We start from the raw sequence: 20973 nt of genomic DNA, 5'->3' as shown, positions 1-20973 counted from the left end.
TAACCAAAAAAAAAGATTGTTTTATCTTTAAAATAAAATTTCCAGACTATAAAATTTCGTAGCTTTTACATGCTTACTTGTATTTTATTATTGCTTAATCTTTGGCCGATACACAGATCGAAAATTACACAGAATCCATTTAAAACATAATTAAACAGTGATTTTGGCTAAAATTAAATATTTAAACGTTTGTTTAAATAATTGTGCGTTATGGTTTCAGTGCACGTTGTTCATACGTATAATATTCTTAATGAATAAATCTCAATGTTTAGTTGCTCTACTTTATGGCTATACTGAAGTGTATAAAAACAGTGTAAATAGTTTTGCATTCTTTAAAAAATTGTGTAAAATTGTAGCATACAAGATTTCGTTTCACATTAGTACTTTCTAATTGACTTGTTAGTAAATTTGTGCTAAAACCACGTTGTTCGTTCGTAAAATCGAAGATATGGTCGTAGGGTTCGTGTATGTTAATTGCTATTGCATAAAGACTGTGGCACTTGTTTGCATAAGAGACGTACAACGTTTTTCTACAACATTATTTCAGCTTAAATCTATCGTAGATATCTAAAGTACAACATATATGTGTACAACATGAATTAGTACTTGTGAAAGACAAGCATTTGGGTTTGTTCTAAAACAAATTACACGACGAAAAGCTTAACTAAACAAAAATGACATGTTCAACATAATATCATTTAAACGTAATTAAACACCTAAACATAATTATCGGAAATCTGAATTTTATATGCTAATGCGATCGTTTTTAAGACACTTGATTTGGTAGGCGGTCGAAGGTTGAGGCAAAGGTCGTTGCTGTTTTTGTGGCTGTAGATACAGGCTCGATTGCCGGCTATACATGTAGTAACAGGAATATTTGGCACTCGACAACGTTTGAACATATATGGCGCTGCACTGGAAGCTTCTGGGGTTCATAGATGCCCTTCGCTACCCTACGGAATGTGTTTGCTGTGGCGCGATGGCTTCGGTGGCGGCGTCGGCGGACGCGGTTTGTTTCCATCGATGGCACCCACCAAACTGAAGTTCGTGGTCTCCAAATACTCGTACGTAGTGTTGGTAATACTGGTCTTCGTCAGGGTTGAGGTGGTGCTCATGCTGCTGCTGCTGGTGTTGCTAATAGTGCTGAGCATCGCATAACCATTCGGCGTCCAATCCATGTTTTGCGACAGGCTGGTAAAATCTGTTGAGTCACGTGCCTTGGCGGGCAACGGTGGTGGTCGAATGTCCTCCTCTGAAGTGGAATCGGTGGTTTCTGTGGAGGAATTTAAATATATATGTATATTAAGGTATGCAATTAATACTTAATTAATTGTAGCCAGCACTTACCAACAGAGTTGCGGTTGCTGCTTTCGGACAGGGAGCGCGTGTCAGGAAAATTCTTGATACTGGCCGTTGGCGTAGCGATGCTGGCAGGACGAGAGAGTCGACGCTCCTTCTCCATTTCCGAACGCAGAGGTCGCTTGGGGGTTAGCTGTGTAAATACCAATCGTTAGATAATGGTGAGGTAATCCATTTGATTAAAACTTACCTCCTCTGTCAGGACATGAGGGTCTGGCGTCTTGGGACCACTTAAAGAACTATTCGATGTGCTCGCTAGCGAGGCTATGGATACGTTGATCTCCTTCTCCGGCGTCGATGTTATAGTAGACAATGGCGGCGTGTACCATTGACTGCTGGACAGGCTAAGGGCTTCACGCTCCTGTGGTTGTAGATCGTTTTTAGAAAAAGTTGAATGTACGGCTACTACCACACAGTGCTTACCTTTACCTTTCCATCCTTAGTTCTTCGCTTATTTGGAGTCTTATCCTTGCACTTGTTGCTCTTGATGCTCGGCGAGTGTCCCAAACTGGGCCTGGACATGTTGGCATAGCAAAGTAAGCAAAGACGATAAGCAACATAACGTAAATAATTAAACAAAACGAAAGAAAATGCAATTTAAAAATTAAACCAAATCAAAATAATGTTAGAGTCTCAAACTAAAAGCCAGCGGTTAGCATGAAGAAAGAGTTAAAAAGAGTTTTGGTTAGGACAAGCATTCCAAGCAACTCAAAATCATCAAAAGGACTCACCTAGTGTTGAAACTTAGGCCGGAAAATGGGTTCTTAATCGAATTGGTCTGTGGACGCGGCAGAAATGTTGATTTCGACAAGCCGCTGCTACAATTGGAAATAAGAAGGGGGATTAGTCAGCACCATCAGCAAAAGATTATGCCAACTTACTCTGAAGATCCCATGCTGGTTTCGGAGTGTCGATTGTTGCTGCCATCGAAAAGCGGAGGCAGGAAGGAGTTCGGACGTCGCATCACCACCGAGTCGCGTTCGATTTTGAGGTCACAGGACTTGCGACCATAGCGCAACTCCACATGCTGCTGCATGTCGGCGAAACAGCGTTCCAGGTGCTCCTGCAGAGCTTTCAGACTGTCTGGCGCCCGCAAGCGATGTAGCTGAATGGCCAAATCGAGCAGTGGAATCTGGTTGGCAATCAGTTCTTTGAGCTCTTCCACCAACTCCTTGTCGTCCGGATTCTGCTCCAAATAGTCATCGGTGAGGAAGGCTTCCTCGTACTTGGCAAAGCCGCCCATTACAGCCGGATCCACAATGCCATTAAGTTTCATACTCAGCGGGTTGATGTGCAGACTTTCGTCACTCTTGTGCAGTATCACCAGTTGCCGAATGTCACGGTTTGTGTCCTTCATAATTTCAACCGCTCGCTCCAGGGGTGAGATTTTAAAAGTATTGGTCTCAATGACGGGGAACCAGCGCAGAATACCCGGCAGAGGGTAGCGGATGAGCAGTTCAGTGCGCTCCAGCCACAGATTTCGTACATCGTCCCTGTCTCCACCGTTTAAGCTGTCCCGGAAGGGGCGTGAAAACTGAAACTTTTGCACATTGTTGGCGGTGAAGTATTTGACGATTTCGTTGTTGATGATCTTATCGTTGAACTTGTTGAATGCCTGACCCATTATCGGCTCCACCTTGTTCACCTGTATGTACTGCCCATCACTGTTGGTGATGTCCTCGCCCGGCGCCTCCAGCGTTTGCATGAGCTCGGCCTGCGGATGCTGGACTAGCATACGGGCGCAGAAGTCACTGTGCCGCTCGTACTCCTTGCCACGGAAAATGTAGACGCGGTTCTGAAGAAAACGCGGGAATCCCCGCCCATAGAAGCAGACGCGGAAGTATTCGGAATTGTGACGCAGCTCCTTGATGATCTTCTCATAGAACAATGCCATGCGATTCAGAAGTTCCGCCAACTTAAGATAGTCGAAGATCTCCTCCTCGTACTGGCGAGCCAGCACCCTGCACATATCGATGGCGCACTCCCACTGTTTGCCCTTGTCGAAGAAATCCATAATCTCAAAGTAGAGCGCCTCCTTCAGTTGCCGGTGAGTGCGGCAGGTTCTGTGCCGATAGCTGCGCAGTTGGTGCGACAGTTCCGTATCCGTCCAACGCAGCAGTTCCGTGTGCAGCTTAAGCGTGAATGCCGCCTCTGTGTAGTTCTCGAACTCCATGTGCAGAGCGCACAGTTTGTCGACATACCGGATGTACATCTCCTTGAGATCCACCTCCGAATAGAACTGCAGCAGAGAGAAGGTGCAAGCCATGCGATTCTCCTTGCTCTCATCCTGGATGATAAATCGGTACTCCAGCAGTTTGTCCATCAGCCGGGTTACCATCTGCACAAAGGCAGTGCCGTCCACGTTAAGCGTGCTGTGAGCAGCGCAGCGCTCCAGCATTATTGTCTCGAACAAATGCTTGTACTCGGCATCGCCCTTACCAGCCCCGATTAGGATATCCAACTTCTCAATCATCGCTGTCTTGAAGTCGGAAAAGTTACCCTTGTGATGGGCATTGTTGAATTTGGTATCGCCGTAACTTTCGAGCTCCAATCGCGAGCTGTAGTACTCGCACTGCATCATGTCGAAGAAGATGGGAATGGTCTCCTGGCGCAGCTCCTTCTCCGGTATCATGCTCATTTCCAGTATGTTCTCCACCAACTGCGGCACAAATTTGGGTTTGTGCTGTCCCAACTGAAACCACATCTTCCTGATCTCCATGGCCGTATCCTTGCGGATGTCACGGTAGCGTGCGAACACAATTTGCCGTTTGTTATCGTTAAAGTCATTCAATTGCAGCGGTGATTGCACCAGAAAGGCGATGGAGCACTGGAAGAAGTTCGACCAGATCTGCTTCTCGAACGGGCACAAGAAGTAGTCCGTAATGACCACGGTAAGATGCTTCAGAGCACCAAGAATCACAGTATTCTGGTGCATAATCATGTCCATCCAGTCCCGCGGAAACACGGCTTTCTGGTGCGGAGACACCAGCTCCTCAAATACCAAAAGGATTTCTATGACAAAGTGCTTCAACTCTCCACGCTGGTGCAAGTCCTTCACAAAGTACTCGTAGTGCTGGGCGTCCATTCGCTGCAGTATACCCAGCATAATGGCAAAGAATTTGCCCACCAATCCCGTGTCCCTGTCCAGGGCGTGGGCTGCCTTCATTACGGTGCGGAACAGGATGATCATAATGTCTCGAATGTCATTGTGCGTGGATCCCACATCCGACCGAAACAGAAGTTTCAGTACGTTGTTCATGATGTTGATGCACTCGGCAATCTAACGATGAAAGTTGACATATTAGGTGAGTTCAAATAGACTATGTGAGGAGTTATTAGGGCAAATTATTATTTGCAATCCAAGCAATTTGGAAAAGCGGTTAAAAAAATTATAGAAACTATTTTTATTACCAAATTGCTTGAGATTGGAAATTGCGATTTAAATCTATTTGTTGCTTGAGCTATCGGAGCTCCATTGACTAGCTGATTGGGTTTCAGAGGAAAAAGTTAACGTTAGTGTTCAATTAAATATAAGTAAACATTGCAGATTCAAAAAAAACACGAAACCATAGAACATTGCATTGCAAAAAGCTGGAACAACTTAAGCCTAACTTAGCGGCCGTCGATGGCGGGAAAACCAAGAAGCTGGGAAACTCGGTTCATGATTGTCCAGCCATCGATGGCGTGAAGCTTGGAAAGCCAATGCACGAAAGTGGGCGCGGATAACCTGCCCAGTTAGCTGCAAGCTTAACATCAGTACAAAATAATAATAATAATAATCTTAGGAGGTACATCATGGTAATACAAAACATTTGGGGTAACAAATCAAGGGATTGATGCTGGATCACAGGAACTTGAGCTGATCTGGCTGAGATTTTGAGATGAGAGACTTATTTCCTTTACCTTTTTGTTGGCAGTCGTATCACATGTATGCAGTTGGGATTTTTTCTGTCCGAGCACTTTGGCGGCTTTCGAAAGATTCTTTTCTTGCTGCCAGATATCGGTTTTCGAGTCTCCCTAGTTTTTTGTACAAGGCAATTGCGGTGGCAACGACAGAAAAACGATAACAACACATCGGTTGGGTTGTGCGTGAATAAAGATTCGTTTTGATTTGTTGAGATATTATACGAAAAACATATAATGATTGTGGAATTAGAGAAGAGTTACAGACAGATAGGTATAGCTGAATAATTGGGTGCCAGTGAGGAGAGATCGCACATTCACATTTGGGTGGGTGTGTTCAGTGTTTCGGTGTGTTTGAGGTGTGTTTAAAATTTACTGTTCCCAGGTGGTTGATGTGGTTTTTAAGGTGCTTTGATGAGCTGCCAAATGCAAATTGCTTTCTAACTATGACGATGACGGGTGTTCGGGTGCAGTACTAATGGCCAAACTAAACACTTACATGAGTTCGCTACGCCCCATGGTGGATACAAAGATAATCTCACTATAGACACACACGGAAAGATCGCTAACTAACATGGATCTATCGTGGACGTAACATTTCTATTTCACTACATTGTACAATCTTTATATGGTGCTTAGCACTAGGATATGGACGAACATTGATCTAAAACTAGGACACAAGACACATAACAACAGTTGGCAATAAATCATTTAAGTTGCCAAATCACATGCTAACGTTCTTAAAATAAAAAGCAAATGCAACATGCTTAACACTAACTAAACATAGCTTGCAAAGATTAGGTTCTTAACTAATTTCTAAATAACTCGAACTGGAACTGAGCAAAATTAAGACAAATCACATGTCAAGAAGAAAATATTTCTTATAGCAGATCGACCAAGTGTTTAATAGCCTCAAGTATTATGAATGCAAGTAATGGAATTGTATTTATTCATTAAATGGTTCAAGTTAACTAAAGGTTAAAGGCATCGCTGATGGATAATCTTTATTTTAAAATAAGTTTTATAAAGCAATTATGTGAGGAAAATTATTGCAAAAAGTTTTGTTTTTAGTTAGTTACTTAAGGAGCCAACTTGACTTGATCATGTGTTGAGTTATGTTTTAATTTTGCGTCTTGTCGGTGCATACACAAGACAACTTTCAAGGACGATGCATTGGATTAAAAACAAAATGCAGTTCCCAAATGATAAATTAGTGGCACACGCAATGTAGTTATTGCTGAAGCACATACCTCCTCCTTGCTCTCGAGGTGATCCTTGATGTGTTTGCAGAACACGGGCAGTAGAATGGCCCGACATTTGGGCAACGTAAACAGCTTTGTCTCCACAAAATCTTTGATGCATCCCATCTTAGACTGAGTAAGACGTCGCGGCGGGAATTTCTCAAGGATTTCCACAATGGAAATGCTGTAAACATTACTAATAAGTTTCAACAATTCATATTATTTGAGTATTTCCACATACCTCAAGCGCACTTGATCGAAGACCTGCATCAGATCTGTGGCTATGATGTGCAGATTCTTGAGCAGTGCTCCCTCCGATTTAAGCAGATTGCTCGGACAGCCAATCATGTCGATGAACATGCGAAGAAGCTCCTGCAACCGGGTAGCAAAGTCCACATAGTCCGTGTTGCAGTTCATCTCAGCGTAGAGCACACGCGATCGAATCACGAACTTCATCACATAGTGAAGGTAACGAGTCGTCTTGTACAGGCGTCGCACCTCCGCACTCTCTTCCAGATCATTGCCATCAGCGGACTTTTCTTTTGGTGAGATCGCATCACTAATGTTCTTCTGCAGCACATCCATTAATTTGCTATTGAATTGTAAAAAACCACATTAAAACCTGTTCACCAGTGGGTGAAGCACAAAATATATATTACTTACGTATAGGCCAGTGTAAACGAGAAGCTCTCATTAATGTACACATCGAGAACAGTGAGAAAGTGTTGGTACTTGAGATCGGACACCGTTTCAATCAAATGTATAATGCTCATGAAGACGAGCTGGTCATATTTCTCCGGATGATCATTCTCCACCAGTATATTGAACAAGGCATCGAGTATGTCCTGCAGGAACTTCACCACCTCCTCTCCGGGCACTGTGGACAAGGCGTTTAGCGACTGTTCCAGCGTCTCCTTGTGCGCCGACCAATTCAGAAGACCCAACAAGCTTACTGCAAGGAAATACAATATTTTAGTTAATTTTTAAGTTCATAATTATAAGACCCCAACTTACCGCTCTGAGTGAGCTTGGTGCTGCACAGGTTAACCCCAATGGACAGCTGATCTTTTGGCAGAAGAGTGAGTCCACCGATGGAAGGCTTTGCACCCTGGAGCTCAGCAACCGTGGCTGGAAGCTCCAAATAACAATTGGCTACCGTTTTGTCGTACTTCTTGTGATCGATCTTGTAAACGGCCAGGGTGTGTTGACCCTGTGTGATGGTTGTGCCATTGGCCTGCATTAGACGCACATATGCGAGGCCGAAGGGCTTCTCAGTTCGATCTTTTTGCTCATTGCTGCTACGATGCTTGAGCACAAAGCGCAGATGGCATTGCTTAAAGTCCTCAATGGGCACATGGATCTTGAAGGTCTCCTGCCACTTGGGCTTGTCATCGTGGTAGTAGACCACCGATTTGTACTCATCAATGGGTTGATGTCCAGCTCCGATGCTCAGCACACCGGGCATAAGGTATCCCTGCTCATTGGCCACACACACCGACACCTCAACGTTCTTTTCCGAGGTTTTGGCAATGCGCGCAAATTCTCCACTACAGATGGTAAGGTACAAATCATTTCGCACATCGCCGGGCAGTATGACCTCTGGGAATCCCATTTTTCGGGCCACCGGCACATTAGTGTGCATCAAGCGTGGAAATTCTTCCCTAATCTGCTTAATGTCGCCCCGTAGCACCTCGATAGTTACTGCCATCTTAGAGTCAATCTTGCCGATATCCTTGTTCGCGATTAGCTTACGCAGCGTTCCGTCCAGCGTTTCCTTTTCGCACATGATGAAGGGCAGGTCTATGTTGCCACGGAAGTCGTCCGACTTATTGATGAAGGGCGTGAGGTCCTTGCAGGCCACACCAAACGGACGTCGAATGATGTATTCCCCATTGCTGGTGGACGATCCGCTGGAGCTCACCGATAGCTGGGAGGCCTTGCGGCTGGAGGCGTTCAGCATGCTATTGGCAATGCTCATGCTCGTCCGCTTCGAATCGGAAGAATCCTTAAAATCCATGGAACCGATTCGGATGGCGTAGCACACCAGGTACATTTTGGCGATGGCCAGGTCGCTCTTACTGAGATCCGTGAACAGCACGCGGTTGTTGTCGATTTGCTCAACATCGCGGGCGCTTCCTGTTCTTGACCACTTGACCACATAGTTTTCGCTGATGGGTTTGTGCGTTTCCCCGTCGAAGAGCGTGAAGAGCAGGTCCGAATCCTCCTGGAACTTGCAAACGAAGGCGTTCACGTGTAGCAGGATGTTGTGAGAGTACTTGTTTGGTGTTCTTGTAGTTCCCCGCTCGCTGGACAGCCGCTAAAGGTGGATACATAGATATAGGATTAGTTTAAATTCGGGATTCCAATACACTTATACAAATTAACGAGTCAAATCCCTCATGAATCATAATCATAATGCGTAAACATAAAAAATCATTGAGTTGGTAGAAAGTTCCTTAGCAAGTGCAGTTGATGACAATCAACGTGACGCATTTGATGAAATATGAATAATGAAGGAGAAATTCCAAAGTTCCTGAACTATAATTTCAGCATATAATAAGCATAGTTTTATTTACAGAAATATTAAGAAACGTTCTCATTTGTACGATTCGTTGATGACTTGAACTTGACTTTATAGCTGACAGATATAGTTTTTCCCGATGCAGCTTTAAGTACCTACATTGGCCTTGTCGATGCGCTGAACAGCGTGCGTATGTTGCTCGTAGAGCTCGGTGGTGCAGATGGCATTGGTGTCCAAGATGTCGCCGCTCTCATCGCGCACCACCATGTCCAGGCCGAGGAGCTTGTTGCCAGTATCGATCTGATTGGTAGCCAGCAGCTTCACCTTTCGCACCTCGTCCAATGGCAGATTTCCGGAGATCAAAGCCGCTCTATTGTTATTCAATTCGTTCATTTTGCGGCGAATTTTGGGAAAGCTGGGATTTGTGGTCTAAAATTGGAACATAAAGAGTTTAAAATGGGATTATGCTTGTGAATAATTTCACGAGAATCTCACCAGAAAGTAATTCTTGGCTATGGAGCCCCACTCCAAAATAACTTTGGTGATCTCCTCGACAATATCCGTGCGCTGGATGCAGAACTCCCCATTCACGATATTATATTCGCATAAGTGTATATAGCTCTTGGGAAATATGCCGCGTGTTTCCTTTGCTCTGAAATAATATCGAATATAAAAGAGGGGAGTCATTAAAATGTGGCAAGCACATGGGATGCAACAGAAAAGTACAAATTGCCACTCCGTGCTTCATAAACGCCACAGTAGAAACTGGGTTTGTGGTTCCCCCCATTATCTGTTCAGTGAGGAATAAAGCTTTAGAACGACGCTCCACTGTGGACACTTCATATTTACATATATGACACAATTCAACAACCATTGCGGCTGATGAATTACCCAACCCAAGCCAAGAGATAGGGGAACTTGAAGCGCTGAAAAGCGTGCACTTCGGAAATGAAAGTGATATGGAATATTTTGTAAACAAAATAATCGCATATGAGATATAAGTTCTTAAGAACATTTCATACGTAATATGTATGTGCAAAAGCATATACAATTGCAAAGCAAAGTTCCCTGAATAAGCTACCTTGCTGATTACTGATTTAAAAAAATGTCCTAAAATATATTTTCCAGTGTGCGAGTCTGCAGAGGAAGTGCGCTCAAAGTGTGACACTGTCGGATGAAATGGAATGCTTTAATTTGGCTCAATTCGCCGCTTGACATGCGGGGTGGCCGCTTTAATTGCTCGAGGCATTCATCACTAATAGAATCAGCAGCCCAATTCCCCCACCACTTTCCTCCTTTTTAGGGGTCCCTGAACCCCGGTCATAGTTCCACATCCACATCCACATCGTGGTTTTTCGGATCAGGTGTCCCGCACGCTGCGTAACCTTCAAATTGATTAACCATTTCCAATTGATTTCGCTGCCCAGACAGAGGCGGCGTAATTTTCGATATTTACGCTTTAAAATCGTGAGAAAATGCACAATTAAAATTGATATTTTTCTATAAACAAAAATAGGCATTTGATGATGGGGAGCCAGCCATTGGAGCCATTGCATTCGAGCCGAAAGCAAACAGAAACTCGGACCAAAGAGGTTATCAGCATATCGGTTGTCGTCTCGCCTTGAATTTCTTTTTATTGCCGGGAGATAAACGCACAGTAGAGTGTGGGAATTGTTCTACGCAATTAAGGCAAATTAACGTTGTCCAAACTGGATGCGAACTGGTTTTCGTAGGCGATCATCACTGTGATCGGGGAATTCGTGCTTTTATTTATTTACTTTCTTTGCTGCCCGCTACCAGCTACCATTCGAGATGTCTGGCACTCGGAATCTCTGGTTCCACTTGGGATGGGGTTGTTTGGGTCAGCAGAAATATGAAAAAGGTCAGCTCCGTCAATTCGGATGGCGTTCTTCTTGTTTTCCTCGTTTTTTTTTTCTTTTCTTGATAAGACGTGGTCAGCCGTCAGGCAGATAAAAACCAAGAGAGATACAAGAAACATAGGAAAATGAAACGCAAACAAACCAAAACGGCAGCAAAAGGGTCAAACCATGTATAAATATTGAATGGAGGCATGGGTTGGGAAAAGAAAAACTTTATCTCGTCATGTGGACGGATGTGCTGCTGGCATGCAACTTTGGCAACCACATATGGTGGCATCTGTTTTGGAGTAAAGGATGAAGGAGCGACGTTGGGCAAGAGCGCTGGCACAGATTTCATCGGAATACCCAGGCCCATCTTCTTGAGCGGTAAACAAAGGCCGAGCCAAATGGGCGGCGCTTGTGTACCTGATTTACGATTGCTTCACTCTGACTGACTGTGCCTGTGAAATATCTTTTTCAAGCATTTCCGCTTCTGAACTTTGGCTGCTGGCTGCTGTTTCTTCTGTTTTTCCGTCCGTCTGTCGATTGTCCGCCACTTTTTTGTCCGCCAATGTCTGGGATGTTTCCCCCCGACGCTCATGCATATGCATTAGACAAACGAGATTGCAGTGAAAGTCGGGGAAAAAGATCTGGCAGATTGTTTGATTAGACAAAGCTACACCGATCAAAATAATAGCAGTGCATACTTTACATGGAAATTAATGAAATCAAGTGATTTACAGGTTGTTTTCCCTAGGTGTTTCAAACTGATTTTAGGGAGGAAACATTATTTTTAACTGTTGGAAGTTGATGTGGATTGCGCCTTTGTTTAATTTGCATAACTACTCACTTTTGTCTGTACCCGTAGTACCAGTGGGTGGTCTCCTTAAGAATTATGACCGCATCACCCACATCCAGGTTGAGGCGATGTGGCTTCGTCTCCTGGTCGAAATTGCACTTGGCTGAAAGGAAGATACATTTTGAAATTAGTATAAAATCGACTGAATAAAATTTAGATTCACATGCGATGGGAGCTTAGTTAGAAGCACCTTTTCCAGTTGTCAGCCGCTGCGAACTGAGCGAAATCACAGTGAAATCCACGCGAATCAACGGGAGCGGAAGGTTATCAATTAGCCCATTTCAACATGAGGGGGAAGCGCTGATCATCGGAAACTGGGTTGTCGCTATCTGTGCACCCAAGCGGATGGGATATTTGATAAACCCACCAACGTTCCACCGGAATCCCCTTTTTCTAACCCCCTTGTGCAACCAATTCAATTCTCATACGTGAGATCTAACATACAAATTGTATCTCGCTTTGGGCAACTTCCTCGACAGCCCACTGTCGATAAGACTTGGATGTCTGCCGGGGAACTGCAAATGACGCACTTGCATTGCAAGTGTTCACTGATATCGCGCCAAGAAGTCGGAAATACAGCTTGGCATCCCGGAATCTGCTTCTAGTGCTACGATAAGTGGTCCATTTTAAAATAAGTCGCAAAACTAATACATGTGACAAGAGGAACAATGTACAATCTCTCTTGGTTTAGCAAACTATAAGTTATTAGTTGAGGCAGGTTTTTGGGCTCATGCAAAATAGTCATGAATATTTCGCAAATGAGTAATTACAACATGAAGCAATATTGTGCTACCGCAGCGTATAAAGTTGTTTTAATATTAATCAAATCATGCTACAAAAAACCCATTACGTGCACTCCCTTAGGAGTAGTTGTGTTTTTGCTTTCCCCGCACGAGACATAATGGGACATAACCATCGACGCCGACAAACTTCCTTCTCGCCTGATAGTGCAAGTTGGAGATATAAGCAACAGCATATATATAACATATATAGTTGAGCCACACACAAATGTGCATCCCCATGTGCATAAAAACCCTCGTTCCGTACTCGTACTCGTACTCGAGTCCCCATCGCCGCAGTCAAGCACAAAAGATACAAAATCCAAGTTGAGCCGCCTTCGCGTGGCACGCTCCGGGTGGTGCTGTTGTTGCTGTTGCGGATGGTGGTGCTGATGACGGTGGTAATAGTGGTGCTGCGACTGGTGGTGGTGCCGATGGCGACTGCGTAACAGAAGGGGAGCAGTGGAGCCAATGGGATACGGTCCAATGACCGATGCTCGCGAAGTTCGCGCTGCCCGATCTCGATGGAAAGCATAACAAGCGAGAACGACCTCCACAGCACATTAAGAGCGACAGCGGCAGCAATTCGCAAAAGGTATTCAGTGCCGCTGCTGCTGTGCTCCAACAGCAGAGGGCAAATTAATAGCACTGCTGCCCACAAACCCCAATATGGTTCATTCACATGCCTATGCGTTGATATTCCAAAGTCAAGCCAATTAGTTGGCAAAATCAGAAATATGGAAAAAGCATAGTATCACAAGGGCGCTAAAGAATTCGCGTATGTAGTTGATTGCATTGCATGAGTATCTATGTACGATATACGAATTTAGAATATAGAATAGACCAGTAATATTTTTATTTCCTGCCACCAATTTGACCACAAGTGTACTTATACGTGTGAGATGGTTTATCTGTTACTTTTTTTGCGCTTTGCATTTTATTTCGTCTGTCCAATTGCGTGGAAAGTTAACTTGGAGTGGGACTGGGTCAATTGCGGAAACCAGTTGAGCGAGCCTCTTTAGAAGAGCTTTCCCAGCTGGGAAAGTTTCGCTAGAAGCGCGTAAATATAGATCTAAGCAATTATTAAACTTATCGAATTGATTGAATTTATAATTAATATCCAATGCGCAGAGCGATTAAACGGAATTCACTGCTTTCCGCGTCTGAAAGCTATTTATGCCCAAGTAATATAAGTACTCGGAAATGGAAATGAATCATCCGACGTCGACGCCTACGACGGAGCGGTACCGCTGCGGTCAAGCAATCAGTCACAGGGAATGCCACACCTTTAAAGCCCCAGAACCATTGCCTCAGTTGAGTTGATGGAGTTGAGGGAGTTGGGTTCAAGAACGATCAAAAACGTCATTAAATCGAGCCCATTTCCTTTCGTTCGGTTTGCCGATAAGCGAAACAAAGCCTATCCCAAGACCCTTTTTCCTCCACTGCAGCAGCGCAGCGACAAACTTGTTGACTAACGGAAACAATCATAAATAATGAAATGCACAACTTGCTGGTCTATAAATACCCAGGGATCGCAGGGCGGGGGAGTCACGGCTCAATGGCAGCGAGAAGGAAAAAGGGTTCGGACCAATATAGAAAACCGTCCAAACAGTCAGCGCTCAACAGGCAGACAGGTACACCAAACAGAGTATGCTCATACAATGCTCAGGTTTATTTTAGAAATGCGCAAGGGAAAATATTTTAAATACGATTCACGGTTCATAAAATAATATAAATATACTTTGTTTTCTGGGTGTGTTTATGATATATCTTAAGAAAGATCATTTCTTAGAAAAACCCCCTATTGTAAACACCACGCACACCATCAGCATCAAGATCACCCACTTTTTTGTGCCGTGTAGAACGAACTCCAGCGGATGCAGCTGCACCTGGAAAAGGGAGCTGTTGAAGTGCCCCCCAGCACGTGAACAAAGTGTGCCTTCTCCGCGAGCAAGCAAAGACCCCATTTGGTTTATAGTTTGCCATAAGCTAGATAAAAGCAAAAGCCAAAACAATAATAAGTCGCAGTCCATAAAGCAACGTGAATATATAAAATAAACCGCAGTTCAGGCGCTTCGTCATCAATTGGTGTCGAAGTTGGCGTCGTGACTGGTGACTGGACAGCATGAAAAAAATAAGAGAAATACTAAAAACAAAAGTACAACAACGTGACAACCACAGTCACAACTTGGCTCATTTCAAAGTTTCTGGTTTAAATAGCACGCGGCTCAGAGAAGATTCTTTATGTCTATATATGATCATACTACACATATGCAAATTCTCTTCATACATTTAGGCGTTTTTTTTCCTATATAAAAGCGGGTTTGTTTGGAGCTCTCTAACGCTCGGGGTATTCGGGTATAAATATCCAAGTACGAGCTTTTATGAGCTAAGCCCCTAAAGCGTTTTCTATATATATATATTTGTTCTGCTATATATACGTTTTTAATTGCCCAAAGCCTGGGGAACCGTTTGGAGGGTTAATTTTAATGATTCTCGCTGGTTAAGATGCTCTGGCATTGACTAATTACAAAGTGGCACAGAAGTTCTCTGGAACGGGGAGCGGTGTTGCTTATATGGATATGGAAAATACAGCACTTGTGTGTTCAGCAGATTGGGGGAGTGCACGATGGGAGTTCTATTGTTCACTTTAAATATCTCCCAATGCAAAACAGATACAAATACATATGAGGCTAATTGCAGACGCTGGGACGAATTTATAATTAGCTATTGTGATATAATTACCTCGCACGGATTCCAGTACAATCACAACCAAATATCAATTACTAGTTTATAGTGTTTATGTTTCTATGTACATTTCTAATAAGATAGACGGGAAAAAGTGATCGCAAATAAGTACATTCAAAATGTACGTGTGTATTATTATAAATTGTATATCGGGTTTTTGGCATTATCTTTATATAAACATTGCCCCCTATCTATCCTATCTATTTCTAAAGAACTTTTGGGCTTGCCAAAAAGGAAATATTCAAGAGGCTTTCGAAAATTGGGTAAACCTGAAACCGAAAATGTGGCACTAACAAGCAAACCCTACATATCCCCCTCCATCTTGGACTCCTAGATAATATTTGATGGGACATAAATTCATAAAAATACTTGCGCAACCGCTGCGAGCGTCTTGCCTGTTGACACTTACGGTTAATGTCGTTGCGGTCGTAAAAAGTATCCAGATACAAATTAGAATGAGTATCCAAAAAGCAGAAGGAATGTTGATAAAAAAAAAAGAACGTTATTATTACGGAGCATAGCCATAAAAAATTGCGGAGCAACACGAAAGACAAAAGAGGAAATGTAAACACAAACTTGACCCATTTGGGCCATCCAAGAAAATCACTTAAAAACAATCTAAAATTGGTTTTATGACTCTTTGAACATGTAAGGTTAACTGCTTAGATAGAATAATGTTTCCTCAAAGCAATTATATCAATATGGGACCATATTTTCTACTTAGATTACTTTAAAATAAATAAAACACCATTCATTTTTAAAATAATGCATCCTGGTTCCTAAAGTTCAGAAAGCAATAGTTCTCAGAAATTTCGCAAAAAAAATATTAAAATAAAAGCATATGAAGCACATTCTATGAAAATCCAAAAATATAATTAAAATACCTTCGTCTAAACAAAAAGAGCTTTTGTTTATGTTTATAAAACATATTTTTAATGACTACCTAATGCGATAAAACGCGATCAAAAGTCGAAAACCACCTGTGAAAAATATTTCAATGGAACCTGGTAACCTTTGCAGCGTTAGCTCACATTTCTCGGGCAGCTGAAACCAGTTTCCACTTACACCGGATGACGCACTGTGCCCCAATGATGCAGCCACCTCCCCCCGACCCCATTTGGCTCCCCCGCCCACTTTCCCTGATCGGATTCGATCCCCATAACTGCTCTTTGCGGCAGGCAATTTATGTTTAATTAAGCAATTTCCGAGAGCAATCGAAGATTGCAGTTGGTCAATTAGCATAGAAGGGAAACCAAAGATGCGACAATCTTCGACATTGGCAATCTGTGAAGAAGGGGGTGGAATGAATAGTTGCAAGTTGGACTGGGGGAAAGCGATTGAGTTTCCATTTTGATTGCGAAATGGAAAGTGGAGATTCGCTTGCCAAGGGGGAGTGTGCTCTGATAGTGGAGGGTTCCTGGGGTGACGATCCAAGTGGAATCAGAATCACAAGTGGATGTGCGAGTCACTTGGGCGGTTGCTCAACTATCCGAAGTTGATGGAGGATGGCACATATGTACATACATGTGTGCATGAGTGAGGGTAAAGTCCGGGGATGAGTGTTTCCCGATCTGAGTCAGCAGCGCAAACAATTATGCAGCCGCCCCGGAGGAAGGGCATCTGCCACGTGATAAGGCGAATCGGGGGACTCTTATTCGGTTGAGCAACATTATCTTCGAAATTATAGAGGCTGAGACATCAAAGATTACAGGGTTAGTTCCTAAGTTCTATATTTCGCTTGCAAATAAAACTAACAAACTTTGTGACTTTCCGAACACAGTAGTTTGAAATCTGAGCAGTTTTCTTTTCGGCTCGCTTCCAAATTTGATTAAGTTTTCACTAGCTGTGTGGAAATGGCCTAGGAAAAATGCTTTCCTTTGAAACTATGCAAATCAAAAGGCTTTTCATGCATCTTAAACTCCAACGAAGTGGAAAATTTTAATTAAATTGAGAAAACCCAGACTCTGAAATCAGAAACCAAATCAACTAGGCCCCCTTCTATCCCATCCCCTCCCCTCCCTCTGTATATTCTTTCGGCATGGGTTTCCACTACACTTTTCACTACTCTCAGGCCTCATTAAGTTTTACGTTTACTTTGTGAGCTCTTCCCTTCATTTGATGTTGTTGTAGTTATTATTAACGCGGTTGTTGTTTTTGCTATTCAAATTTAAATGTAGAATGCATCTGCGTGGAGTGGGTAAATAAAACCGAGTGTCTGAGGCAAAATGGGGAGCCCTGCAGGTGCACACCAACTAGAGGCAATGAACAGTGGAGTAGTGCAGCAATGCAGTGAAGATGTCACCGCAGGCAAACTTTTAACTTGGTCGACAGACAAATCATCAAAAGCAGATGCGGCACAGTGGGACTAAGTTGACAAAAGGAAAAGAAAAAGACGTTTATTACTAATATTGCGAAACTAATCAAATTTGGTAGCTTATTTTATACTAGTTAGTAAATTTTAATGAAATGTAATATATTATACATTTCATGTCTACGTGCTTGCTTAACCACTCTATATCATTTGAGGTATATTTCAGAAATCATACCACTGTGCATGGAGGTGAGTAAGCAGGGAGATGCAGCATTCCATTTCACAGGAGTGAGTGGGAAAAATATATAGGGTGTTTTTTTTAGAGGTATAGAACTTTAAATTGCAATAAAACAACGATGGATTATTCGATTGACATGAATTTTATTGACATGAAAGATAATCTTGTGGCATTACATTTTAAATATGATTTCTGGCATATGACCGCCACGGCTGGCTCGGATGTAGTCCAATCTGGACGTCCAATTTGCAATGACTTTTTCCAATATTTGGCCGTATATCGGCAATAACACGGCGAATGTTGTCTTCCAAATGGTTTAGCGTTTGTGGCTTATCCGCATAGACCAATGACTTTACATAGTCCCACAAAAAGTAGTCTAGCGGTGTTAAATCACAAGATCTTGGAGGCTTATGAAAAATCGGGAACAACAGCAATCTCGTTTTGGGCCCATTCGACGAATCTACGCCTTGCTTGATGATCGTTTGGTTTCAATTCTTGCACGAGTTGGATTTTGTAAGCACGCATGACGAATTGCCAAACCAAACTGAGAATAAATCACTTGACAGCTGTTAAATCGGTCGCCATCTTGAACAGTAATGCCAACTTAAAGTTCTATACCTCTAAAAAAAACACCCGTTATATGTACATATGCACCAGATCTTTTGTATGCGAGTGAGTGTGCTCCAAACTGCCGCTATGCAGGAGGCCGAGGACTTAACTTTAACTCGCTCACTCACTCGCACTTCAACGGAATTCACATTCTGCCGAGTGCCACCCACAAACACAGGCACACATCGATAAACGATAACGATTGAATGGGCCCCATAAAGTGATAAAGCGATTACTCAATGGTTATCGCCTTCAACTAACTACAATGCTTCAGAAAAAATAATACGCAAAATGGATGAGCTGCCAAGCAAATCTCATGGTTTAAGAATTTTTACAAAATGTGGGACAGCCAGCCGGCTGTTTGCTTAGAATTTGAAAATTGAAACGAACAAAAGGTATGCAAACAGAAGGGAAAACAGCGATAAGACAAGAATACATCAAACTGCCATTGATAAGGAGTTCCTTTTGAATTCCGTATATGCTGTAAGTCGTTTCGCATTACAAAGGCCAAATTCGCCACTCAATGCCAACGACTAACTTATCTACCGCCCCATATTCCACATATTATCGCACTTAATTACTTATACCACCAACCACCGGCCACCACCCACTGCCCCTGCCCACCTGGCCACGCCCCAAAGGTACTATCAGATACTCGTATGCGCAGCGATTTCGACAGCTAGTAAGCGCGCAAACACAAAAAAGGGCAGAGACAGAGGCAAACATGTGTAAATAACAAGTGCAAACACACCGGCAAGCTCCATTCGAGTGTTAACGAATGAGATTGCCAGTTCCACTCGATCTACCTGGGACTAGAGGTACCTGTACTTTATGTACCTGTCGTATCTATTGATCAGCGGTGAAAAGGTCAACAAAGCGGGAGCCATAAAAAATTCACACGCATTCGAAGCGGGTCGCGATTAGATATTTCATGGTCACTGCCATTGAATTGGGATTTGTCTCCCAGTGTACACAGAAAACAAACATTTCCTGTCATTTTGATAAATATCTTTTTTCAGATCTATACGACTCTTCAAGAATGCAGAGATTGTGGAGCATCTGTCTATGGTTACAAAGACCGGGTTGCAAGTCCCACAGTAATCAAGAAGTTATAGTCTTTGAAATGTTTTAGTAGTTTTGGTAGTTGTTATGTTAAAAAAAATAAAATTCTAAACCCTCTAAGCAAAATGTATAAAATTTGTTTCCTGTGTACCAGCGCTTTTTTCTGTCAGTGTGTTGCAGTTGCACGTGTGAGAGAGACAGTGTGAAAAACGAGAGAGGCGATAGAAAACAGGTTTTAGTTTCAAGAGCAAATCTCAGAATTTTATGCTAGTGTTGAATGAGCAGGATGAAATGAAAAGAAAAACGAAACAACCCAGAGAGAGCGGGAAAGGAGAGAGAGGGAGGATCAACAGCAGCCGAGTGAGCGTGTGCAAGCGAGAAGGTGCAACAAGTTTTACCGTAGAAACGCAGCAGGAGGCACACACATGCGGTGTATTAAGAGAGAGAGAGTGGTGGGGGTGGAGGTGGGTTGTGCTCTGGAAAGGAGCGCCCAACAGTTCATAAACTTTTCCTTTATGGTTGTTTACAAAGCACTTTGTTTAAACATTCTTGCCTAGCCAATATTCTACCTAATTTATCGGCTTAATTGCCGCATTGCCAACTTACCAATGCCGAATTCTGCCTGCTTGGCATTGCAATCGCTCCACACACTCATCTTGAAGGCTTTTCTTCTCGTTGTTGTTTTTGCTTCTACTAGTGTTGTTGCTGATATTGTTGTTTCTGCGCCGACTTTTACCACCAACACGGCGACAAACGATCGCTACTCACACATGCAAAGCGATGGACTTTCGTTTGCGAAAATAAAAACAACACGACATTAAATTAGGCAACGGCAAAAGAGCAACACGTAGTTGAAATTTTGATTTCGTTTTCACAATGCCGCCAACACAAGCATTTCGTCTTAGATATCGCCTCCGATTTCGCTACAGATTTCGACGAAAAGCACACCGGTTGGAGAATTGCAACAAATCGTTACAAATAATTATTGCACAAAAGCTAGCATTCCGCACAAATTGTCGCTCCGCTAATGCATTTTGCGTTGTTTTTCGCTCGTTTTGTTCTCGATTTGGGCTGGGAGTTGGCCGCTGCCGCTCAGCTAATTATCTCCGCTCACACTCCCGCACATGTACACGCACTCGAACGCACACACACACTCGTGTGTGTCAGTTCCCCAATTAATTAATTAAGCGCTCTCGCAAGAGGACCCGCGCGTTTCAACTGTTTGTTGTGAATGAGCGTACTCGGTGCTCAGTAGTACCGTTCTGTTCCCACTCAAAAATCTCCCTTCTTATAAATTGCCCATACAGCGTGTTAACACTGTTGATGTGAAATGGTATTTTACTTAATTAGCCAGTGCGGTCACATAAAAATGTAAAAATTGTCTTGATGTGCAAATGACAAATAACAAACAAGTTATTAAATACTTTTTACATAAATTCCTAGTAATTATAATATTTTTTAAAGAATTAATAATGAAATGTATG

The 20973-nt window shown here is 42.9% G+C and overlaps 1 protein-coding gene across 2 annotated transcripts; it reads right to left on the bottom strand.

The window, feature by feature from the left end:
• Positions 1-49: 49 nt before the first annotated feature.
• On the bottom strand, positions 50-20729 carry LOC120450965 (dedicator of cytokinesis protein 1). Of its 2 annotated transcripts, XM_039634255.2 has the most exons (15): positions 20096-20729; positions 11734-11845; positions 9520-9676; positions 9184-9453; positions 7518-8820; positions 7167-7455; positions 6745-7095; positions 6513-6687; positions 5263-5376; positions 2241-4639; positions 2091-2177; positions 1783-1873; positions 1550-1720; positions 1348-1492; positions 50-1273 (listed from the first exon to the last, which is right to left on the bottom strand). In XM_039634255.2, the coding sequence occupies exons 1-15, from the start codon at positions 20142-20144 to the stop codon at positions 954-956; spliced, it is 6033 nt and encodes a 2010-aa protein (XP_039490189.1). In that variant the 5' UTR covers positions 20145-20729; the 3' UTR covers positions 50-953. The 2 variants fall into 2 exon arrangements, with proteins under 2 accessions (XP_039490189.1, XP_039490190.1); XM_039634256.2 differs by lacking the exon at positions 5263-5376 and having other exon boundaries at positions 20096-20728.
• Positions 20730-20973: the final 244 nt, after the last annotated feature.

This window comes from Drosophila santomea, chromosome 3R, assembly GCF_016746245.2.
Source record: "Drosophila santomea strain STO CAGO 1482 chromosome 3R, Prin_Dsan_1.1, whole genome shotgun sequence".
Taxonomy (NCBI): Eukaryota; Metazoa; Arthropoda; class Insecta; order Diptera; family Drosophilidae; genus Drosophila; species Drosophila santomea.
Note: the sequence above shows the minus strand (reverse complement) of the source record. Positions and strands in the feature narration are given on the sequence as shown.

What these genes read in the sequence shown, in the direction of transcription:
- LOC120450965 (XM_039634255.2), bottom strand. Translation starts at nt 20,144, where the DNA reads ATGAGTGTGTGGAGCGATTGCAATGCCAAGCAGGCAGAATTCGGCATT. An exon ending in TACTACGGGTACAGACAAAA is followed by an intron (nt 9,677 to 11,733) that starts GTGAGTAGTTAT and finishes ATATTATTTCAG; the next exon opens with AGCAAAGGAAACACGCGGCA. An exon ending in ATACGACTGCCAACAAAAAG is followed by an intron (nt 4,640 to 5,262) that starts GTAAAGGAAATA and finishes TTTCATCGTTAG; the next exon opens with ATTGCCGAGTGCATCAACAT.